The sequence below is a fragment of the Tachyglossus aculeatus genome, chromosome X2 (genome assembly GCF_015852505.1).
Source record: "Tachyglossus aculeatus isolate mTacAcu1 chromosome X2, mTacAcu1.pri, whole genome shotgun sequence".
Taxonomy (NCBI): Eukaryota; Metazoa; Chordata; class Mammalia; order Monotremata; family Tachyglossidae; genus Tachyglossus; species Tachyglossus aculeatus.
In genome coordinates this window covers 1,191,389-1,216,381 of record NC_052100.1, presented here as the reverse complement: position 1 = coordinate 1,216,381, position 24,993 = coordinate 1,191,389, and the positions used below count along the sequence as shown (strand labels likewise).

General features: G+C 52.3%; 2 protein-coding genes across 2 annotated transcripts; both read right to left on the bottom strand.

Moving 5' to 3' along the window:
• Window positions 1-1,544: 1,544 nt before the first annotated feature.
• On the bottom strand, window positions 1,545-14,256 carry FDFT1 (farnesyl-diphosphate farnesyltransferase 1). Its single transcript, XM_038771391.1, has 8 exons — window positions 14,158-14,256; window positions 10,740-10,837; window positions 8,956-9,139; window positions 5,541-5,669; window positions 4,606-4,797; window positions 3,595-3,771; window positions 2,214-2,366; window positions 1,545-1,943 (listed from the first exon to the last, which is right to left on the bottom strand). Exons 1-8 carry the CDS (start codon window positions 14,254-14,256, stop codon window positions 1,722-1,724), a joined length of 1,254 nt encoding a protein of 417 aa, XP_038627319.1. The 3' UTR covers window positions 1,545-1,721.
• Window positions 14,257-16,919: 2,663 nt separating this feature from the next.
• Window positions 16,920-22,191, bottom strand: NEIL2 (nei like DNA glycosylase 2). Its single transcript, XM_038771533.1, has 3 exons — window positions 22,049-22,191; window positions 18,616-18,812; window positions 16,920-17,321 (listed from the first exon to the last, which is right to left on the bottom strand). The coding sequence occupies exons 1-3, from the start codon at window positions 22,189-22,191 to the stop codon at window positions 17,038-17,040; spliced, it is 624 nt and encodes a 207-aa protein (XP_038627461.1). The 3' UTR covers window positions 16,920-17,037.
• Between the last annotated feature and the right edge of the window lie 2,802 nt (window positions 22,192-24,993).

Here is a 24,993-nt window from a genome sequence, read left to right as displayed (position 1 = left end):
AAAGCCCCCAGGCCTGGGAGGGAAAGAGGGCTTTCCCCTGCTCTTCGCAGCCTGCAAAGTTTTGCCGAGGCCCTGCTATGTGACCTTGATCACACCCTCTCTGGGCTCCGATTTCCGTTGTAGAAGAGAGAAGTGAACCCCGTGTGTCCAATCTGCTGTCCTTATATCCCACCCCGTTCTAACAATAGCCTTTATTGAATGTTTCTGGGCTGGGGTACTTAGGAAAAAGGCCCCTGGCTCCCCAAAGGGCTCATAGCCACCCAGCTCAGGCTGGCCAACCCCTGTGAAACTATACACTCCCCACCTCACTGTCCGGAGGGGAGGGCCCTGCCCAAGGGGTGGGTGGCAACAGGGACCTATTTTGCAGTGGACAGAAGGGAGATGATGCAGGTCCTGCATGGAGAGGCAGGTGGGCACAGTCACCCACATTGGGTAGGGCTGGGGGTGGGGTGCTCCTTATCCCTGCCAGCTATCTGCCAGGGTGTGTAAACCACAATGCTCAAGTCAGGAACCTGTGTGCACCTCCATGGCCCAGCCCCTGCCACTCCTACCAGTTGGCTCACAGCCCTCTTGGATACTTCCTCTATCATGCTGCAGTCACGGGGTTGGGAGAGGAAAATCAGGGGGCACCCACCTGAAAGGCTCTAACCCGCCACCCCCATGGGCACAGGGACAATTGGCCGGGCAGAGGCAAGTGTGGTGTCCATCAAAGTGCAAACTTATGATGCTTCCTGGCCTCCCTGCCCTGCCTGGCCATGGCATAGCCTGTGTTCCCTCACCTCACAACATGTAGTACTGTGAAAGAGCAACAAGGGGGTAGGGTATTCTGCACACAAGTTGGGCCCAGTGTTGAAAAGTGTCTGGGTGCAGGGACCTTGTGCCTACCTCCCACCCCTCGGCCAATCCTGGGCACCGAGGTGACAGTTGCGTGACTTCTCCCACCCCGCTTTCTCCTCACCCCATTTTAGGGTTTGTGGATCCCCCACTGGCAGTGAACTGAGGCCTGAAACATGGCCTAATTGATAGAGCATGGGCCTAGGAATCAGAAGACCTGGATTCTAAAGCTGGCGGTCACGTAAGGAAAACCGTACTTACTGCTGTGGGACCTTGGGCAAGTCACTTCCCTTCTCTGTGGCTGTTACCTTTACTGTAAAATGGGGAATAAGACTGCGGGACAGGGACTGTGTCCAACCTGATTATCTTATGTTTACCTCAATGCTTAGTACAGTGCCTGGCACATAGTAAGCGCTTAACAAATACCACAATTATTCCCCTGAACACAGGGTTCTTAGATGCTGACTGATTCTGGAAGCCCAAGCAGGACCTCTATTCCCCAGCAGGCAGGGCTGGCGTTGGGCCAGCTGGCCATCAGGATGGCTTGTGGAGGAGGCCCAGAGAGCCAGACTTCAGCCCTACCTGTGTTCAGGGGCAATGTGTTGCTCCTGAGGAGTGTGATACACTGGGCCTGACCACCAGTGCCGCCAGAATGACCTACAGTGAGGAGGGAGGGGAGCCAGCCCCACGGACAGAGAGGTGGTCGTCCAGTCTGTTAAATACATTTAATTCCAATTGGGGGTGCGGGATCCTGTGCCAGGCTGGGCCTTTGGAGACGAGTGTGGCGGCCTCTTCCTCACAGGCGAGGCGTGAGCCCATTGTCCAGGGTGGCCACGTTGACCAGCGGTCCCCTCGCAAGAGTCCTCCGGGGCAGCGGGCCCGGGCCCTCAGTTCTCTCCAGTCCGCAGGCAATCCTCTGGGCCCTGGGTCAGGCTGCTGAGGTACTGCCAGCTGAGGGCCACCAGGACCATGGCGCAGGAGACGTAGATCGGGGAGTAGTGGGCACGGCTGGTCAGGCGGCCGCCGGGCAGGCTGAGCGTGAGGGCGCAGGAGACGATCTGCTCTGTCTTGCTGGAGGATGGGTCCGAGATGGGGATCTGCCGCTGGATCTGTCCACAGTGCAACCAGGGGGTCAACGGGGTCATTGCCCCCCCAAGGACAGGGGCCACCCCCCAACCCCGGGGAGGTAGCCTCTACAGCACTCTCCCAGATGCTCAGCACAGCTTTCTGTATACCCTAAGTGCTCAGTAGAGACCACGATCGATTCTCCTCTCTGCCTCCTCTCAGGTTGGGAAATGACACCCTGAAATAGGGGGACCCCTGAATTCCTCTTCAGGGATGACCACCTGCTCGGCCTCCCGTTCCCAGGGGGCACCCACCTCTTCCAGATAGCGGCTCATGATGGCATGGACGGCTGGCAGGCTGGTGGCCCCCATCATCAGGGTGACGGCCTGCCCCTTGCGAATCTTCACTACCCCCCGGAAAACCTGCTGGTTGTTGTAGCAAGCGGCTAGGGTGGCCATGGCCATGACCTGTGGGGAGACAGACACGGGCCCCGGTGGTTCACAGAGGTGAAGCTGGGAGACTTCCCTGGGAGTTGGGGGCGTGAGACCCAGCTCCTCCACTTTCCTGCTGTGTGATTTGGGCAACTCCCTTAACCTCTCTGAGCCTCCGTCCCCTCTTCCGTCTGAGTCCTGTGTGGGACCGCATCTGACCTAAGTTGTTTCGATCCCATCGTTTAGCCTGGTGCTTGGCATGGAGGGAGCACTTAACAAACACCCCTATTATTATCGAGAAGCAGCATGGCCTAGTGGAAGAGCCTAGGTCTCGGAGTCAGAGGACCTGGGTTCCAATCCTGGCTCTGCCATTTATCTGCTGGGTCACCTTGGGCAAGTCACTTCACTCAGGGACCTCATCTACAAAATGGGGATTAAGACTGTGAGCCCCATGTGGAAAAGGATTTTGTCCAGTCTGATTAGCTCAAAACTACCCCAGCGATTAGTACAATGCCTGGCATCATATAGTAAGCGCTTAACTATATTATATAACAATAACATAATAGTATTTGGTGTACATATATGCCAAGACGAACAGCAAAAGGAAGCTGTTTTAGGCCTCCCCTCGACCCTCTTTCCCTGAGCCTCTCCCAGCCCCTACTCTCAAAATTGTCCCTCCAGGTGGCATTTCGTGGTTCCAAAACGATTCCGCTGCATGGCCGTGAGAGGAAGCTTTTGGTTTCACCAAAACACGCCTCCCTCGACTGCTGAGACCCTGATGAGCCAAGGGTGACTCACCGGCACCCCCCATACCCTCCCCCACCCCGGGGCTATTTATAGCCTGCAGAAACTTCACTCTGGGGCAAGACCACCATGCCCAAGGCCGCCCGGGAGGCCTGAGCTCCGACATGCACCTCTCGACTGGACATGCACCTCTCGACTGACGTCCTCGCCACTGCTGGCTCAGTTATTGGTTTCGCTGTTTCCCCTGGGGGAAATTTGGGCAGTTTCCTGCTCTGATCCTCCCAGGCAACTCCCCTTCCGGCCTGTGCCCTGTGTCAACTTCCCCTACCGGCCTGCCTGCACGCCTCTCCTAGCCAAGGGTGAGCTGTATGGTTGAGTCTGGTGGACTCGCCTGGAACCACTGATTGGTTCGGGGGGATCAGGGGTCATGGGTCATGCGCTTAGTACAGTGCCCTGCACACAGTAAATATGCTCAATAAAAACGACTGAATGAATGAATGGATGGGTTCAGGCAGCCTACCTGGGGGATGGCACAGAAGTTGAAGACGCTCTGGTTCCTCAGGCGGGACAGGTAGGTGAGGACGTCAGGGACATGGTGCAGAGCGTTGGTGACAAGTTCATTCAGACACTGTACGGCCAGGTCCACATTCTCAGGATTGGTGAAATCCGACAGCTGTTTGGCGTAACGGCTCCAAACCTAGGGAGAGGGGGCAGGAGCCCTCCCCGTTGGCTCAGTGACACTGGTGGGGGGGGTGGGGGGGGTCTCCTTAAAACGAGACACCTGGTACCCCCACAGATAATTTGTTAAGCACTTACTATGTGCTACGACTGTACTAAACGCTGAGAGAGATATGAGATAATCAGGTTGGACACAGTCCCTGTCCCACATAAGGCTCATGGTCTTAATCCCCATTTTACAGATGAGGAAACTGAGGCACAGAGAAGTGAAGTGATTTGTCCAAAGCCACACAACAGACAGGTGGCAGAGCCGGGAACAGAGCCCAAGTTCTCTGGCCCCAAGGCCTGGGCTCTTTCCACTAGACCATGCTGCTTCCAAAACACAGGATGCTCCCAGCTTCCAGCTGTGGGATCCCTTCCCAGATGGCGAGTGAGGCCTGAGGTGATGGAGAGGAGCCAGTCCCCGGGCCTGGTTCCTTGAGAGTCCCCACAGGTGGGAGGGAGATGGTCTCGCCTCGACTCTGATTCATGTGGACCTGTGCCCTGCTGTGCTCAGTATGCCCTGGGGTGGGATGCAAGAATCCAACCACAGGTCTGACCAGAACGAGATAAGCTGCGAGGACTTGGTGCCCAGGGCTTTTTACATCGGAGCTGTGGGTCCCCCTGGGAGCGAGATCACACTGACATGTATCTGTCAGAGATCCCCTCTGTCATTAGGGCGGGGATGGACAGGCAGAAAGAGGGGGAGATGGATAGATGGGTGGATGGATGGTCAGGAAGAATGGATGGTCAGATGTCAGGACCTCTCTTCAGAACGATGAGCCCTCTCCCCAAGAACCCCGGCAGGCGTTACCTCTCGAGGCCAGAACTCCCTGCCCTCTAGCTGGTCCTCCAGGTAGTCCCGGATGATGTTGGTCTTCTGCAGGAAGAGGCCCATGGAGTTGGCCACCTTGGTGTCCTCGCCCACCACGGGGTCCTCCATCTCGGACGCGGAGAAGAGGCGCGAGAGGCCGATTCCCACCAACCCGGCGACATAGTGGCAGTACTGCAGGGGGGTTTCAACACGTGGGACTCAGCTGGGCCTGGCCACACCCATGCCCTCCCCCGTTCTGGGCCGCTCCTGACTGGCCTCTGGGTCCTGGCCTTTGGGTGCTGGCAAGCCAGCCAGCTCCTTTAGAGATCCTTGAAGCATCAGATCCCCACTTGAGCAGGACCACCACCCATTACCCTAACTGGGACGCAGGGGGACCTCAATTTCCTCATCTGTAAAATGGGAATTTAATATGTTTTCTCCCTTCCTTTCAGACTGTGATCTGGTGTGGATGGAATGGCTGTTCGGATCAGATCTTACTGTATGCATTCCAGCACTTGGCACAGTAAGCACTGGCTAAATATCACCGTTAATGCGATTATTGCTACGCCTGGGTTTCAGTCAGTTAGTCAATCGTACTTATTGAGCGCTTACTGTTTACAGAGCACCATACTAAGTGCTTGGGAGAGTACAATATAACTGACATTCCCTGTCCACAACAGGCCGGCAGTCTAGATGGGGAGACAGACATTAAGATAAATAAATGACAGACATGTACATAAGTGCTGTGGAGGGCTGGGTAGGGAGATGAATAAAGGGAGTAAGGCAGGGTGATGCAGAAGGGAGGGGGAGAAGAGGAACGGGGGGCTTAGGGAAGGAGGGGTGGCAGACATATCGGCCTTCTGAGTTCAGTCAAGGGTGCTGGCTCGGCCCCCGTGGATCAACACCCTCAGGCCCGGGCGAGCGGGGCCACTGACCTTGTCCCAGTCCTGCTGGGAGTCCACCTTCTTCTCCAGAAACTCGGCCATCCCGGCTCCCATCTCTTGGCAAGTGCCCGCGATCACAGCCCGGTACTTCTCGGAGAGATTCCGGAACTCTAGGGATATCTTGGAGTGCCAACAGTGCGGCAGGGATGGGTGTCAGCTGCCAGCCCCTCCGTCCGTGGTCCACCTGCCCCGCTGAGAGCCCTGGACCCCCACGGGCAGAGCCGGCCCCAGAGCAAGGCAGCCTTGGGACGTCAGGGAGCAGAGTTGGTGCTTCTGAAAACAACTATCTCAGAAGGCAGCCAAGGTGGGTGAGAGTCCCCCAAGCTAAGATAGGGGGATAGGATAGGGATATCGAAAAGCAGCGTGGTCTAGCGGAAAGAGCCGGAGCCTGGGAGTCACAGACCCCGAGTTCTAATCCCAGCTGTCCCACCTGCCTGCTGTGTGACCTTGAATAAGTCACTTAACTTCTCTGGACCTCAGTTTCCTCATCTGTAAAATGGAGACTCAGTACCGGTTCACCCTCCCCCTTAGACTGTGAGCCCCATGTAGGAAGGGAACTGTGTCCCACCTGATTAATCTTGTTTTGATCCCTGGGACCCTGGCCATACTGGCCCTTCTCCAGCCAAATGGACAGGGCCTTGCGGCTGCCTTAAATCTCCTGACTTCCCAAGGTTGAACAACAGCGAGGGGAAACATGTCCGCCGGCCAAGCCGCTGATTCAATCACCACCCCGTGCCAGGTTTTCTGGAGAAATCCCAGGCGGCCGGGAGGAGGGGAAGAAGGACCGTGACCTTTGAGCCCACCCCAATTCCAGGGTCTTATTCTCTGGGGCTGAGCAAGCCCCGGAGAGGGGACGGGAAGCAGGAGTCTGCCAGTGTCTTCCTCTGCGGACTTTATGTGGGAGGAGGCAGGGGAGGAGCTGGAGGGAGGGAGAAAGGAAGGGGGCAGGGGGGCCCTCCATATGGGGAATTCCCTGGCTTGTCAGGGAAAGGTCAGCCCAAGGAGGACAGTCAGCCAGTGCCCGCCCCTTGCCAGTGGGATATTTTCTAAACAGAAATACCTACGGCTGCCCTGACGGTGCTGAGATAATCCTGTCCGCCTCTGTCCACCTCAACTAGCCACAAAGCCCTCTTCTACCTTGGCCTGTATCAGAACGGTCTTCTCTACTTCCCATCTTAACCTCTCTGGACCCCAGTTTCTTCCTCTGTAAAATGATAATAATTGTGGTGTTTTTTGAAATGCTTACTTTGTGTCAAGAACCACGTTAAGCGCTGGGGTAGATACAAGATAATCGGGCAGGATGCAGTCCCTGTTCCACATGGAGCTCACAGTCTAAGAAAAATATGAATAAGAAGCCTGTTCTCCTTCCCCTGTAGGCCATGAATCCCACTTGGGACAGGAACTGTGCCTGACTCGATTCTCCTATATCGGCTCCAGTGCTTGGCACCGGGTAAGTGCTTAATACATACCAAAATGTATTTAAAATTTGTCAATCTTCTTCTAAGGCCTGCCCCCTCTTCCTCCATTATACTTCATATATTTACTTCTCTGTCCTGCCCTAATCATTCAATAAGTGGTACTGAGTGCTGAATGCTTGGGAAAGTACAGTGGAGTAAATAGAGGAGGCAGGGCGACCTAGTTGGAAGAGCATGGGCCTGGGAATCAGAAGATCTGGGTTCTAATCCCGGCTCCACCCCGTGCCTGCTGTGGGACCTGGGGCACGTTACTTCACTTCTTTGTGCCACAATTTCCTCATCTGTAAAATGGGGATTTGATACCTGGTTTGTTTGGGTTTTTTAACGGTATTTGTTAAGCGCTTACTGTATGCGGCAGGGATTGGGTCTGACCTGATTATCTTGTGTCTCCCCCAGCACTCAGAACAGTGTTTGACACAAAGTGAGCACTTAACAAATACTATTATTATTAACAGGTAGACATGATCCCTGCCTTCTAGGAGCTTACGATCTAGCAAGGGAGACAGGCACTGAAATGAACTCGATGGGAGGAAGGGAAATGGGAGATGGGCAGGAGTTAGTGCTTTCGCAACAGGGCATGTGTGAGCACTTGGGTGATGGTAAAATGGTACGACAGGGGAAAGAGGGTAGGGAGATGAGGGATTAGTCAGGAAGGCCTCCTGGAGAAGATGTGACTTCAGAAGGGCTTTGACGATGGGAGAGCGGTGGTCTCTGAGATGTGAATGAGCAGGCAGTGAGCAGGGGGCTGAAAACAGTCGACACGAGAAAGAAGTCCAGAGAGTAAATTAGCTCCAGTAACCTAAAGAGTGTGAGCAGGGGTGTGGTGAGAGAGGAGCGAGCCTAGGTAGAAGGGAAGTGGTGGAGACTTTAAAGCCAATAGGCGCACCTGTTGATGCGGAGGGGCGAAGCTAGCTCATAAATCTATAACCTAATGGGAATGAAAATCTACTTTCCACCTCTGCACTGGTGTCCCTATCCAAAAGAGAGTATGAACTGAGGATGGAAATGGCAGGTTGAATGTCTGCTGTGCCCCGGAATCCAGAACCAAAGGGGCCCAGGAGGGAGCTCTGTAAACCCCAGGGGTGGGGGCAGGGATCTGCTGGCAGAGAGGCTGGGCAGAAGAGGGACAGTCCCTTATATGTCCCCTTCCACAGCTCTCTCTGGGCGCAGGGCAAATTGTTTGCGGGGTGGGTCTCAGTTAGGAGGCCTCCCCGCCACCCACACTGGAAGCAGTAGAGAGGGATAACCAGTAAGGAAGACAATTAGGAGGGAATCCTCAGTTGCTCAACTGTCAACGCCTCTGAAGTACCACAATGGTTGTAGTATTTGTTAAGAACAGCCTACCATGAGCCAACTGTGCTAAGCGCTGGGATCGATACAAGGTAATCAGGTCAGACACAGGCCCTGTCCCACGTGGGGCTCACAGTCTAAGTGGGCAGGACAATGGGCATTCAATCCTCGATCAATCTGTGGTATGTACTGAATGATTACTGTGCACAGAGCACTGCACTAAGCACTTAGGAAAGGACGACACAATAGAGTTGGTAGACACAATCTCTGCCCTCAAGGAGCTTCTGGTCTAGAAGGGGAGACAGGCATTGGATAAATTAGAGACGGGGAAATGGTAAAGTAAAAAGATGGGTATACAGGTGCGGTGGGGCTGAGGGTGGTGTGACTATCAAGTTCTTTAGGGGTACAGATCCAAAGTGATTTACCCAAGTCACACAGCAAGAAAGTGACGGAGTTGGAATTAGAACCCAGGTCCTCTCCACAAGACCGGGCCACCTCTCTGGAGGTGTTGCTCTCAGCCAGGATGATCCTTTCAGAGGGCGGATTTGGGGAGGCCCACTCACCAGCCTCCAGGTCAGCTCCTCCCTCCACCCCCAACCTTCCACCCCCATCCCTTCTGGAAGCTCCACATCAGAGGTTACCGTGGGGAAATCCTCCAGGACTTGGCGGTCTTTCTCCTTGCTCTCCAGGTACCTCCAGTCGGGCTGATCAAGGAAGGAGTGGAAATTGACAAGCATGGGGACCTTGGTCTCCAAACTGATGGTCATGTCGTCTTCCACGGTGTCCAGCGCACGGAGGACCAGGTAGAAGATGCACACGGCGTGGCTGCAGCAGAGAGAGACGGCTATAGCCACTGACCACTCTGCCCTGGGCTTCCCTCTGTGTCCACAAACGACCAGGCCCATGAGGCAGCACTGCATTGAACCCTGATCTTTTTTTTTATGGTATTTGTTAATTGTTTACTATGTGCCAGGCACTGTACTAAGCAGTACGGTAGGTACAAGCTAATCAGGTTGGACACAGTCACTGTCCCACAAGGGGCTCACAGTCTTGATCCCCATTTTGCAGATGACACTGTCTTGTGTCTTCCCCAGAGCTAAGCACACAGTAAGTGCTTAACAAATACCACTATTATTGTTAATGATAATAAAAGTAATGATGGTGATGATGATAACCCTCAAAATTAACTTTCCCCCAGCACCCAGCTGTCTGACAGCAAGGCCTAATGGAGAGAACCCAGTTCTGGAATTCAGAAAACCTGGTTCCCAGCTTGCTGTCAATCTGCCTTGTGATCCTGGGTAAGTTCCTTGGCTTCTCTGAGCCCATCGCTTCAGCTGTAAAATGGGTTTGATATTAATAAACCCATTATGATATTAATAAATTGAGAAGCAGCGTGGCTCGGTGGAAAGAGCCCAGGCTTGGGAGTCAGAGGTCATGGGTTTGTATCCCAGCTCTGCCACCTGTCATCTGTGTGACCTTGGGCAAGTCACTTGACTTCTCTGGGCCTCAGTTCCCTCATCTGTAAAATGGGGATTAAGACTGTGAGCCCCACATGGGACAACCTGATCACCTTGTATCCCCTCCAGCGCTTAGAACAGTGCTTTGCACATAGTAAGTGCTTAACAAATACCATTATTATCATCATTATTATTATTATTATTAATAATAATGGCATTTACTAAATGTTCACTAAAGACCAAGAACAAGGCTATCAGATCGGAAACAGTACCTATCACGCACTGGGCTCACAATCTATCATAACTCCTTTGGGCCTCAGTTTCCTCATTTGTCAAATAAGGGTAAGGTAGACTGTGCTCCTCCTAGGGACGGGGACCATGTCCGATCTGATGACCTTGCATCCACCCTGGTTTTAGCCTAGGTGCTGGGCCAATTGGTGCTCTCATCCACCCAATCCACCCAATTGGTGCTCTCATCTCCAGAGTGCTCATTAATGGGGACAGGACCACCATCCTCGGGATTGGGGGGGTCGGGGTTAACCTTTGGCCCTGGAGAGAAGTCCAAGTCGGGGACCACATGGGTGGAGGCTGAAGCCGTTTGAGTTTACTGTCAACAGGTGGTTGCCGGATGCCAGGGCACAGGGCCCGAGGCCAGCTCCAAATGGAGGAGAAGCTACACAAACTGCAGGGGGGTGGGGTGTAGGGGGATTCCTGCCCCATCAGCTGTACGGTTGTTTCTCCAGCCCTGCCCCCCCAGAAGATACGAGCCCCCCAGACTGGGTGATCCCAATGGAGGAAGGGGTGGAAACGGGAGAGGGGCCTCAGATAAGGCAGGGCAGGGAAAGTTTGAGGACCCCGCCAACAGCCGCAGTCCGAGAGGAAGGGACTGCAGGAGCTGGCCTTGGTTGTGAGGGGTGCGGAGAGAGATAGGCGGGGGGCACGGGGGGTCCCGGGGGTCGGGCACTGACCGCAGCTCCCCGTCCAGGGCCTGGATGACGGCGGCGAAGCTGCGGCTGGTCTCGTTCAGGTACCTGTAGCAGGTTTTCATGCTGTCGCTGAGTGAGTCCTGCGGGCAGAGGAGACAGGTAGGGGTGGAGGCTGTGAGGGGCGAGGGGAGCAGCGGGGCGGTGGGGGACCCAAGGGGGCGAGGGGAAGGGCAGGAGGAGGGGGACGAGGAGGAGGAGGAGGAAGAAGAGCGGCGGCGGCGGCGCTGGACCCCAGATCCCCGGGGTGCAGCTGTGGGGGACAGGGCCAGTGTGCGTTTGAACAGCAACACGGCCTTGGTGCTGCAGGAGGCGGCCATGGGGGCGTGGTTTGGGGTTGGGGGCCGGGACATGGGACCGGACCCCCTTTCCCCGGCCCCACCCCTACACATGCACCACCACGGGACAGGACAGGCCCGCCCCCACCCCCTCGGTTAACCCCTTGGGTGCTACACTGTGGGGGCCAGGGGCGTCAATCAATCGTATTTACTGAGCATCTGCTGTGTGCAGAGCCCTGGCCGAGAAGCAGCGTGTACTTGTGTTAAGAGCCCAGGCCTGGGACCTGGGTTCTACTCCCGGCTCTGCCCCTTGTCTGCTGTGGGACCCCGGACAAGTCACTTCTTTTCTCGGGGCTTCAATTACCTCTTCTGCAAAATGGGGGTTAAAACTGGGAGCCTCATGTGAGGCATGGACTGGGTCTAACCTGATTAGCTCGTGTCCACCCCAGCGCTTAAAACAGCGCCTGACACACAGTAAGTGCTTAACAAATACTATTAAAAAAACAAACAAACAAAAAACTCATCTCCAAAGCTTCCCCCACATATAATTTCTTTTAGTGTTCATCTCCCCAGCTAGCATTTAAGCTCCTTGAGGGCAGGGAATCCTGTCTACTAACTCTGTTGTACGCTCCCAAGCGCTTAGCCCAGTGATCTGCCCACAGTATATCGTCAGCTCCTTCAGGGCAGAGATTGTATCCAGTAACTCCACTGTCCTCTCCCTAGTGCTCAGTACAGTGCTCTGCACCCAAAAGAAGCTCGGTACATATAATGACTGGGGCAACCTCCTGACCGAAATACTGATTTTGCCACCTCCCTTTCTTCTGAACCCAGTTCTGCCTGTTTCTCAGCTGCATGGTAGGCAAAGTTAGCTAGGCTAGCCAGAGCAAGCTGGAGGGGGCTAGGCTTGTGTGGGTATTTTCCTATACTGGATATGGGACAAGGAAATCGGGGGGCTTTGTCCACATGTATCCCAAGGGAATAGAGTTTTCAGCATCCACCAGAACAGCTGGGGCCCCTTTCATCTTCAGCCCGTTATTATTATTGTAAGTAATAATAATAATAATGATAATAGTATTTGTTAAGTGTTTACTATGTGCCAGGTACTACACTAAGATCTGGGGTGGATACAGGCAAATCGGGTTGGACACAGTCCCTGTCCCACACGGGGCTCACAGTCTTAATTCCCATTTTACAGATAAAGCAACTGAGGCACAGAGAAGTGAAGTGATCCACCCCAGTGCGTAGTACAGTGCCTGGCACTGTAGTAAGAGCTTAACAAATACCACAATTATTATTATTATTACCCAAGGTCACACAGCAGAGAAGTGGCAGAGGCAGGATTAGAACCCAGGTCCTTCTGCCCCCCCCAGGCCTGTGCTCTATCCACAAGGCCATGCTGCTTCTAAGGGTACATAGGGCAGGGATTGTGCCCACCAACTCTGTTATATTGAGAAGCAGCATGGCCTAGTGGATTGAGCAGGGGCCTCGGAGTCAGAAGGACCTGGGTTCCAATCCTGACTCCACCACTTTGCTGTGTGACCTTGGATGAGTCACTTCACTTCTCTGTGTCTCTGTTACCTCATCTGTAAAATGGGGATTAAGACTGGGAACCCCCTGTGGGATTCCAATTAGCTTGTATCTACCCTAGTGCTTAGTACAGTGTCTGGCATGTATTAAGTGCTTAAAAAATACCACAAAAAAGCACAGTATAGTGCTCTGCACACAGGAAGAGCTCAGTAAATACCACTGACTGATCTTCCCACCCAAAATGTATCCTCCACCAACCTTCTTATCACTGTAGATAACACCGCCAATCCTCTCTGCCTCATATGCCTGCAACCCTGGCATTATTCTAAACTCATCTCTCATTCAAACTACATATTCAGCCTGTCACCAAATCCTGTAGGTTCTATCTTCAGAATCCACCCCTCCTTCGCCATCCAAACTGCTACCACACTGGTCCAAGCCCTTGTATCCCGCCTTGACTGCTGCATTAGCCTCGTCGCTGACCTTCCCACCTCCTGTCTCTCCCCATTCCAGTGCTTACTTCAGTCTGCTGCCAGGATCATTTTTCTACGGAATCATTCTGGGTATGTCTCCCCACCCCTGAAAAGCCTCCCAGTGGTTGTCCATCCACCCAGGCATTAAATAGAAACTCACCTTCAATCAGCTCCCTCCTACCTATCCTCACTCCTCTATCATTACTACCCTGCTCGCACACTTCACTCCTTTAACACCAATCTATTCACATGCCTTGATCTCTTCTCTCTCACTGCTGGACCCCTTGGTCACATCCTTCCTCCTACCTGACCTACCACTGTTCTCCCTGTCTCAAATCTGACTAAAATCATACCTTCTCCTGGAAGAAGATATGACCCACCCTATTCTCCCTTCTGTGTTGCCTATACACTTGGGTTCATTCCCCCTAAGCACCCTAATATTCACCCCCAACCCTCAGAGAATCTATCAATCAATGGATTTTTTAAGCGTTTATATATGCAGAGCACCGTATTTAAGCGCTTGGAAGAGTATAATGCAGCATTATGTACATATGTACATATCCTAATTGTTGCTTCCCCCATCTGTAATTTTTATTAAAATCCATCTCCCTCTTTAGGTTGTAAGAACCTCAAGGACAGGGATCGTGCTTCCCAAATCTATTGTATTAAAGTATCCCAAGCACTTAGTACAGTGCTCTGCACATGGTACGCACTCATTAAAGCAATTGAGAAGCAACATGGTCTAATGGATGGCGCAGGGACCTGGAGTCAGAAGGACCTAGGTTCTAATCCCTGCTCTGCCACTTGTCTGCTGTGTGACCTTGAGCAAGTCACTTCACTTCTCTGGGCCTCAGCTACCTCAACTGTAAAATGGGGTTTAAAACATGGATTATGTCTCTTAATTAGTGGCCTCTACCCCAGGGCTTAGAACTGTGCCTGGCATATAGTAAGCACTTAACAAATACCATTAAAGAAAGAATAAATACCATTGATTGATTGCTAGATTACTTGTTTGAGGTGGCTGAAGGGCAGATAAGAATAGGCCCTACTGACCTTACCCCCAGACCTCCCCGGGGAAGGGGGAGGGTGCAGCGCAAGGTCCCATCCCCTCCACCTCCTGCTCACCTGGTCCATCTTGGACAGCACGGTCTTGCAACCCCCCATCTTGAACTTCAGCAGGTTGTAGAACTCCTCGGGGTGACCCAGGCACTTGACGAACTCCATGGGGGCAACGGGGTGGCGGGAGGCAGGATCAGACAGGAGGGAGGGTGGGGATTTTTGAGCTGAGGGAATGGGGAGGGATCACAGAGGAGAGGGAAAGGGGAGTCAGAGATGGGGGTTCAGAGGGGAGGATGATGAGGGATCAAAGGAGAGGATGCTGGGGGATCAGACGGAGAGGGATGGGGCTTTCAGGGATGAGGGAATGGGGGGTCAGAGATGGGGGGTTAGAGGAGAGGAAGATGGGGGAATCACACCGGGGGGATGGGGCTTTTGGAGATGAGGGAATTGGGGATCAGAGAGGAAAGGGGGCTTCAAAGATGAGGTTCAGATAGGGTGATGGGGCTTTTAGAGATGATGGAATGGGGGGTCAGAGATGGGGTTCCAGGGGAGAGGATGATGGAGGATCAGACTAGGGGAATGAGGCTTTTAGAGACGAGGGAATAGGGGGAGGTCAGAGATGGGGGTTGGGGGGGAGATGATGGGGGGGATCAGAGAAGAGGATGATGGGAGAATCCGAGGAGAGGATGCTGGGAGATGAGGCAGGGCTGGTGGGAGGAGAATCTCGTTGATGGGGGCAGAGAAGCTGCTCGCCGATGGCCCGACCAATGTGTCTGTGTCCTGCCTTGTCGCCTCCTCCGGATGGGCACCTGCCCCTTACCGGGCTGGGGACAGAGGGAAGGAACGGTGGGGAAGCAGGGGGCGGGGGCTCCATGACGTTATCCCGAGAAAGGGGCGCGGTCGGAGGGTTGCCGGGCAACGCTCCGCTCCCAACCGCTGCTGCCGCCGCGCGCCGCCGGGCTGGGCTGACGGGCGCTCATTGGTCCGGCGCCTCTCGCACCAGGAAGATGCTAGCCAATCGGAGGCCGAGCCGGGTGGGGTGAGCCGAGCTCCTCCTCGCAGCCGATTGGAGGACGGACGCCTGGGGGCCCCCGCCGCCTTTCTAATAAGAATAATAACGATGATGGCATTTATTAAGCGCTTACAATGTGCAAAGCGCTGTTCTAAGCGCTGGGGAGGTTACAAGGTGATCAGGTTGTCCCACGGGGGGCTCACAGACCTGAGCCCCTTCCTTCCTTCCTCTCCCCCTCGTCATCCCCCCCATCTTACCTCCTTCCCTTCCCCACAGCACCTGTATATATGTATATATGTTTGTACATATTTATTACTCTATTTTACTTGTACATATCTATTCTATTTATTTAATTTTGTTAGTATGTTTGGTTTTGTTCTCTGTCTCCCCCTTCTAGACTGTGAGCCCACTGTTGGGTAGGGACTGTCTCTGTATGTTGCCAACTTGTACTTCCCAAGCGCTTAGTACGGTGCTCTGCACACAGTAAGCGCTCAATAAATACGACTGATTGATTGATAGACATCACCTAAGCCTTCTCAGTGATCTCCCAAGCTAGCTCTCTTCCTCCCTTCAAGGCCCTTGCTGAGAGCTCACCTCCTACAGGAGGCCTTCCCAGACTGAGCCCCTTCCTTCCTCTCCCCCTCGTCCCCCTCTCCATCCCCCCATCTTACCTCCCTCCCTTCCCCACAGCACCTGTATATATGTATATATGTTTGTGCATATTTTTTTTACTCTATTTAATTTATTTGTACATATCTATTCTCTTTATTTTATTTTGTTAGTATGTTTGGTCTCTGTCTCCCCCTTTTAGACTGTGAGCCCACTGTTGGGTAGGGACTGTCTCTATATGTTGCCAATTTGTACTTCCCAAGCGCTTAGTACAGTGCTCTGCACATAGTAAGCGCTCAATAAATACGATTGATGATGATGATGATGATGATCTCCCTTCTTCCAGTCTCTCTCCTCTCCAGCCTATACTTTTCTCTGCTGGCTTGGTCATTTTTCTGAAACATCATGTCATGAGAGAAGCAGTGTGGCTCAGTAGAAAGACCACTGGCTTGGGAGTCAGAGGTCATGGGTTCTAATCCCCGCTCCGCCACATCAGCTGTGTGACTTTGGACAAGTCGCTTAACTTCTCTGTTCCTCAGTTACCTCATCTGTAAAATGGGGATTAAGACTGTGAGCCCCACGAGGGACAACCTCATTACCTTGTATCTACCCTAGTGCTTAGAACAGTGCTGGGCACATAGTAAGTGCCTAACAAATACCATTATTATTATTATCATTATTACATCTCCCTATTCTCGCAGAACTTCCAGGGGCAGCCCATCCCTTTCCACATAAAGGATACACCCCGTCATGATCAGCTTTAAGACTCCCAATCAGCTTTCTCCCTCCTACTTGCCCACTCTCTTCTCCCTCTATACCCCAGCTTGCCCTCTTCATTCTTCTCAAGCCAACACTCTTACCTTGCCTCATTCTACGTATATAATTTATTTATTATACCTATTTATATTAATGGTTGTCTCTCCTTCTAGACTGTCAGCTCGTTGTGGGCAGCAATGTGTTGTTATTTTGTGTTCTCCCAAGTACTTTGCACACAGTAAGTGCTCAATAAATACAATTGATTGTATCCACCCTAGTACTTAGCATACAGTATTCACTTCATAACTACCACAAGAATTATTTTCTCTTCACCATTCGTGTTTTTATTTTAAACCGTTATATTTCAGTTGCCCTCCTCCTGCCCTGTAAGAAGGGGCCACTCTCTCCCTCCTTCACCCCTCACCACCCTCTGTGTGGGATGGAAGTCTCTCCGCCCCGCCACGCACACCCCTCAGGACTATCCCACCCAACAAAACCAGAAATGAACCTTGAACCCTCCCCGCTCCAGCCAGTCCGGCAGCCCACATCATCACAGGAGACAGGCGGCCTCAGGGGATGCCCGGCTGGCACTGGGGGCACCACCAGGTGAGTCTCTGCAGTCCGCCCGGCGGGCCGAGGCTCTGCTTGGTGACCGGGTGCCCCGCCGGACAGCACCTTCTCTGGTAAATGCGATAGGACTGCCGTTTCCCCTGCTGCTTGGCCTGCAGCCAGTCCCCACTGAACTGCAGGACCAAGTCCAGCAGGGCCTCCAGACTCGTTGGGGACAAGGCCGAACCTGGAGAGAGCGGATGGATCCCGGCGAGGTACAGAACCTCGTTCTTAATGATGTTTCCTGGAACAGAGAGAGGGCACGGGGTGGAAAAATGCCTCCACTTGCGGGCGGAAACTATGGCGCGTTTTGGCTTAATAATAATAATAATAATGATGGCATTTATTAAGCGCTTACTATGTGCAAAGCACTGTTCTAAGTGCTGGGGAGGTTACAAGGTGATCAGGTTGTCCCACGGGGGGCTCACAGTCTTAATCCCCATTTTACAGATGAGATAACTGAGGCACAGAGAAGTCACACAGCTGACAATTGGCGGAGCCGGAATTTGAACCCATGACCTCTGACTCCAAATCCAGGGCTCTTTCCACTGAGCCACGTTGCTTGACCCAAGTGGGCCCCTCCCCCTCCGCCAGAGGCACCTCCTCCAGGAGGCTGTCTTGGATTACCACCCAACTACTGATTTGGCAAACTGGGGACAGTTAGGAGGGGGAGGGTAAATCTGTTCATCGTCCCTGTGTCGGCACTGATGACAGTAGAGCCTAGTGGGAAAAGCATCGGACTGGGAGTCAGAACACCCGGGTTCTAATCCCGGTTTCATCCCATGTCTGCTGTGTGACCTTGGGCAAGTCACTTAACTTCTCTGAGCCTCAGTTACCTCATCTGCAAAATGGGGGTTAAGACTGTAAGCCCCACATGGGAAAACTTGATCACCTTGTATCCCTCCCCAGCACTTAGAACAGTGCTCCGCACATAGTAAGCACTTAACAAATGCCATTATTATTATTATTATTATTCTCTGGGCCTCTCCTGTAAAATGGAGATTCAATCCCTATTCTCTCTCCCCCTTAGACTGTGAGTCCCTTGTGGGACAGGGTCTGTGTCTGGCCTGATTATTTTGTATCTCTACTAGAACATTTGGCACATAATAATGGTCATATGTGCTAATAATTGTTATTATTCTTGTATTTGTTAAGCACTTACTATGTACTAAGCAGCACTGTTCTAAGCATTGGGGTAGATACAAGGTAGTCAGGTTGGCCACAGTCCCTGTCCCACATAGGGCTCACAATCTTAATTCCCATTTTACAGATGAGGTAACTGAGGCACTGAGAAGTTAAGTGACTTGTTCAAGATCACACAGCAGACAAGTGGCGGAGCCAGGATTAGAACCCACATCCTCTGAATCCCAAGCCCTTGCTCTTGCCATTAGGCCATGCTGCTGCTGATGTTGCCATCATTATTATTATTGTTAATAGTGATATTAATAAGAAGAACCACCACCAAGATAGGTCCCCGCTTCTACTTCCCATCTCTCAGTCCCACCTTGGCAGTCCCCTGGCGTCCGTCTAATGCTTACCCAGCCCAGCGAAGTGTCTCTGGTCCAGGAGAGTGAAGCTGACGGGCTGGTCTTGCCTCAAGGCCTCCAGGGCTCGGCCACGATGAAAGCCTCTGGACAGGATGTCCGTGGAGGGCCTGGCCTGGGGACGGGCTGCCCACACCATACAACAATTATAAAAGGCCAAGAAGCCCCCTTGTGCAAAGTGCAGGACCAGCCTGGTAGGGTGAAGGGAAATGGAAGGGAGAGTGTAAGACTGTGCCAAGGCGATGGAGCCCTCATGGCTGGATGGGGCCGTGCCCAGTGTTGTCACCCCGGGGGCGGCCCCTCCAAATTGGTGGGGGAGGGACCGGTGGTCTTGTCCCTCTTCTGGGATGTCAGGGGGTCTGGTCCCAGCAAGTCACTATACCGCTGGGGGGCCTCAGGCTCCCCATCTGTGAAATGGGCAGAGATCCCTCCTCCCCTCCCAACCCATCCTACTCAGACTGAGAGCAGAATGCAGGACAAGGGTGGATCTGGCCCGGTCAAGCTGTGTCTAACAGTGCTGGGCACAGAGTAAGCGCTGAATAAATCCTGTGACCAGCTCCGCCTTCAGCTGAGGCCTTCTCCCCAACCCCCCCACAATCAGGAGAGCTGCACTCCCAGTCAGCCCCCACTGACCCCATCCCTGGCCTTCCTCCGGTCTACCAAATCAATCCATCAATCAATCAATTCTTCTATGACCAGAGGTGCGGGGGGGGAGCCTAGGCGGCCTCCAATCCTCCGTGTCCCTGTGATGGGGTGAACTTTAGGCTGTCTGGACTGACGATGATGGGTGGTCTTTGGGGAGCTGGTTCTCCCCCAGGCCCTCTCCATGGTTGGGGAACGTATCCCAGATCCCTTGGGTCAGGAGGCAAAGGCCACATTTCTGGAGACTCAGCACAGCAGCAGTGGCTCCAGGCTTAGAACAGGCAGATTGTTGCTCCCCGCCAGGGTCATTCATTCATTCAATCATATTTATCAAGCGCTTACTGTGTGCAGAGCACTGTACTAAGCATTTGGGAGTACACATCGGCAACATATAGAGACGGTCCCTACCCAATAACGGGCTCACAGTCTAGAAGTCATGGAGTCTAGGGTCATTGAGTCAGGCTGCTCCTCCTGCCAGGGACACTGGACCCCCTCTCTCTGGACCTTGTCAGGTCCTTTTAGACTGTGAGCCCACTGTTGGGTAGGGACTGTCTCTATATGTTGCCAATTTGTACTTCCCAAGTGCTTAGTACAGTGCTCTGCACATAGTAAGCGCTCAATAAATACGATTGATGATTGATGATGATGATGATGACACACAAAAACACACACCCAACCACCCTCATCCTACCTGGGCACTGGATCCTTCCAGTCTCCTCTCTTGCTGGGGCCCGTGGCTCTGGAGAACTCATTGGCCCGGACACTGCCAAAGAGCCCAAAATAGAAACGGACCCAATTCTGGCCGTCGGCCGCCCCCGACACCCCTTCTCCGAGGGCCTCGCTGTCTCTGCCCGCCTCCGCCATCGGCACCTCGGCTTCCGGGGCCTCGCCACCCCCCGGGCACTGAGGCTTGGCCAAGTGCAGAGTCAGGGCAGTGTCGGGGGATTCCACCCCCTTGTCCCCGGGGGGCCGGCCCTGTTCTAGGCTGGCATCCTGATCCAAGCAGCCGGCCCCTTCCCCACGAGGCTCTGGGCAGAGGCCGACTGCAGGAGGTCCGGCCCTCTGCCTTGGGCCGAACTCTAGGAACAGGTTCTTTCCATGGACCTAGGAGAGGAAGAGAAAACCCCGGTGTCCAGCATCCCCAGAGATGGGCTCCGGTCAATCATTCATTAATCGATTTATTGAGCGCTTACTGTGTGCCGAGCACACAGTACAATTCATGTGAGACACAGTCCCTGTCCTTGAAGGGCTCCCAGTCTAATGTGGAGGAAAGCAGGTATTGACCCTCCATTTTAATAATAATGATGGTATTTGTTAAGCACTTACTATGTGCCAAGCACTGTTCTGGTGCTAGGGTAGATACAAGGTAATCAGGTTGTCCCAAGTGGGCCTCACAGTCGTAATCCCCATTTTAATAATAATAACAATGTTGGTATTTAAGTGCTTACTACGTGCCAAGCACTGTTCTAAGCACTGGGGGGGTTCAAGGTAATCAAGTTTGTCCCACGTGGGGTTCACAGTCGTAATCCCCATTTTAATAATAATAACAATGTTGGTATTTGTTAAGTGCTTACTACATGCCAAGCACTGTTCTAAGCACTGGGGGGATACAAGGTAATCAAGGTTGTCCCACGTGGGGTTCACAGTCGTAATCCCCATTTTAATAATAATAATAATGTTGGTATTTGTTAAGTGCTTACTACGTGCCAAGCACTGTTCTAAGCACTGGGGGGGGGATACAAGGTAATCAAGGTTGTCCCACGTGGGGTTCACAGTCGTAATCCCCATTTTAATAATAATAATAATGTTGGTATTTGTTAAGTGCTTACTACATGCCAAGCACTGTTCTAAGCACTGGGGGGATACAAGGTAATCAAGGTTGTCCCACGTGGGGTTCACAGTCGTAATCCCCATTTTAATAATAATAATAATGTTGGTATTTGTTAAGTGCTTACTACGTGCCAAGCACTGTTCTAAGCACTGGGGGGGATACAAGGTAATCAAGGTTGTCCCACGTGGGGTTCACAGTCGTAATCCCCATTTTAATAATAATAATAATGTTGGTATTTGTTAAGTGCTTACTACGTGCCAAGCACTGTTCTAAGCACTGGGGGGGATACAAGGTAATCAAGGTTGTCCCACGTGGGGTTCACAGTCGTAATCCCCATTTTAATAATAATAATAATGTTGGTATTTGTTAAGTGCTTACTACATGCCAAGCACTGTTCTAAGCACTGGGGGGATACAAGGTAATCAAGGTTGTCCCACGTGGGGTTCACAGTCGTAATCCCCATTTTAATAATAATAATAATGTTGGTATTTGTTAAGTGCTTACTACGTGCCAAGCACTGTTCTAAGCACTGGGGGGGGATACAAGGTAATCAAGGTTGTCCCACGTGGGGTTCACAGGCTTAATCCCCATTTTCCAGATGAGGGAACAGAGGCACAGAGAATCAATCAATCATATTTATTGAGCGCTTACTGTGTGCAGAGCACTGTACTAAGCGCTTGGGAAGTACAAGTTGGCAACATAACAGAGAAGTGACTTGCCCAAGGTCACACAGCAGATAAGTGGCAGAGTCGGGATAAGAACCCACGACCCCTGCCTTCCAAGCCGCGCTGCTTCCCTTTTACAGGAGAAAACCGGTGGGAGAGGGAGGGGAGGTTCACCCGGGCCCCCCAGGGGAGGGTTCCTAGAAAGGGGTGGGGTGGATTTTTACCTGGAAAGTCTAAAGGTGGGGGGGCCAGCTCACCTGGGAGGCCCGAGTGGGTTGGGGGGGACTACCTCACCTGGGCGGCCTGCAGCATCCGAGCCTGCAAGAGAGCCGGGGGGAGCTTGCGGCTGCTGCCTCCGGCCCGGACCACCAGGTAACCCACGAAGGGAGAGACCCGCCCGTGGAAGTGCCTCAGGCTGGGTCCTTCTGGCATCCTGGCAGCAATTATTGTCCGCCGGCCCGAGCTGTCCAACGAGACCCAAAGGGATGCCCACCGGACATTAACAGGCAAGGGCCAGGCCCGGACACCTCGCCTTACCTTTGACCTGGGTAAATCCCGAACCAGCACCCCTTTTTAATCCGTTGAAACAACGAGTTTGTTTGCAAGACTCCCCCTGGGTCTTAATCAGCTTCCTACCACCAAACGGGGCAGTTTGCAGAGTTCCTCCCTCGCCTGAGCAATGGTCCCGCGTACGTATGCATTCAAAGGACATATTTATTACTCTATTTTATTTGTACATATCTATTCTATTTATTTTATTTTGTTAGTATCATCATCATCATCAATCGTATTTATTGAGCGCTTACTATGTGCAGAGCACTGTACTAAGCGCTTGGGAAGTACAAATTGGCACACATAGAGACAGTCCCTACCCAACAGTGGGCTCACAGTCTAAAAGGGGGAGACAGAGAACAAAACCAAACATACCAACAAAATGAAATGAAGAGGATAGATATGTACAAGTAAAATAAATAAATAGAGTAATAAATATGTACAACCGTATATACATATATACAGGTGCTGTGGGGAAGGGAAGGAGGTAGGATGGGGGGATGGAGAGGGGGAAGAGGGGGAGAGGAAGGAAAGGGCTCAGTCTGGGAAGGCCTCCTGGAGGAGGAGGTTAGTATGTTTGGTTTTGTTCTCTCTCCCCCCCTTTTAGACTGTGAGCCCACTGTTGGGTAGGGACTGTCTCTCTATGTTGCCAATTTGTACTTCCCAAGCGCTTAGTACAGTGCTCTGCACATAGTAAGCGCTCAATAAATACGATTGATGATGATGATGATGATGATGATGATGACCATCTGAGCGATGCCCCCCGCCGCGAGAGGCACTGTACTAGGCGCTGGGGTTGATCCAGGATTCTGCGGAGAAGCAGCGTGGCTCAGTGGAAAGAGCACGGGCTTGGGAGTCAGAGGTCTTGGGTTCTAATCCCAGCTCCGCCACCTGTCTGCTGTGTGACCCTGGGCAAGTCACTTAACTTCTCAGCCTATTTCGTCTGTAAAATGGGGATTAGGACTGTGAGCCCCACGTGGGACAACCTGATCACCTTGTCTCCCCCCCAGCGCTTAGAATAGTGCTTTGCACTTAGTATGCGCTTAACAAATGCCATCATTATTATAATCAGTTTACTGAGATTTTTCAGGGCTTCAGAAGAGAAGGAATGTGGTCTAGGAGCTCAGTCTATGTAGGAGGGGGAACAGCTATTGAGTCCCCATATTACAGGTGAGGAAACTGAGGCCCAGAGAAGTTAAGTGACTTTCCCAAGGTCACAGAGCAGGTAAGTGACAAAGCTGGGATTAGAACCCAGGTCCTGACACCCATGCCTTTCCAATAAGCGATGCTGCTTGCACACCTCCTGTTGACCATGGGGGAGGAGGGGTCAGGGCACCTTTAGAAAGAGTCCAAGCCCCTCACCCACTCCCGATTTCAAGTAGAGAATTTCAAGTTTAGGCCCTCCCCTCCTCCCACCCCAGGGGTATCCTCCAGCCTCCCATCCTGCCCTGCCTTGGGGCAGAGTTGTACCCAACACTCTATTGGACGATTTACCAAGTTTAGGGTTTCAGCATTCCTTCAGTAAATTCTTCCTTGTGTCTAACCCAGATCCCACATGCTACAGCTTCCCTAACCTTGTCTGCCTCAGGTGGACACCGGCCTGGTCCTCCTCCTCATTATTATTATCATTGTATTTGTTAAGCACTTACTATGTGCCTGGTACTGTACTAAACTAGGCAGGTTGGACACAATCCGTATCCCACCCAGATAACAGATAAGGTGATTAAGGCACATTAGATCAATAACTTACTCCTTTGTAGTCGTCCCTTCCTCCAGCTTTGTTGTAAACTGGTCAAGGGGTGGGGAGAGGGGTCGACTTTATAGTGCAAGAGCTTGGGCACACCTGTGACCCTTAAAGACTCTGGCTTGCAGTCTCCAGACTGTAAACGCGTTTGGGGCAGGGAATGTGTCAGTTATATTGTTATCCAGTACTCTCCCAAGCGCATAGTCCAGTGCTCTGCTCACAGTAAGTGCTGTGTATATATTTGTACATATTTATTGCTCTTTATTTTACTTATACATATTCTGTTTTATTTTGTTAATGTTTTGTTTTGTTGTCTGTCCCCCCCTTCTAGACTGTGAGCCCGTTGTTGGGTAGGGACCGTCTCTATATGTTGCCAACTTGTACTTCCCAAGCGCTTAGTACAGTGCTCTGCACACAGTAAGCGGTCAATAAATACGATTGAATGAAAGTGTTCAGTAAATACTACTGACTGGCTTCAGGTCACCCCACACCTGTGACTTCTAAGGAAGAACCCCCCCCCCCCCCGCCCCCCGCAGACAAATGGCAGAGCTGGGATTAGAACCCATGACCTTCTGACTCTATCCACTACCCCATGCTGATTTTTCACCCTCCCTCCAAGCCCTTGCTTAAAGCATTCCCCCTCATCCCCCCAGATTCCCTCCCCTTTCAACTCTCACATCCACTGGACTTCCAAATCCTGCCAGTTTTACTTACCGACATCTCCCGGCTCTACCCCAGCATTTATGCCCAGTCAATCAGTGGTATTTAATAAATCAGTATTTATTGAGTGCTTACTGTGTGCCAGACACTGTACTAAGCATTTGGGAAAGTACAATACAGTGAGTTGGTAGGCACATTCTCTGGCCTCCAGAAGTATCTTTAAACTCTGTGATATTAACCCCTACCTGTAATATATTTTAGTGTTTGTTTCCCCAACA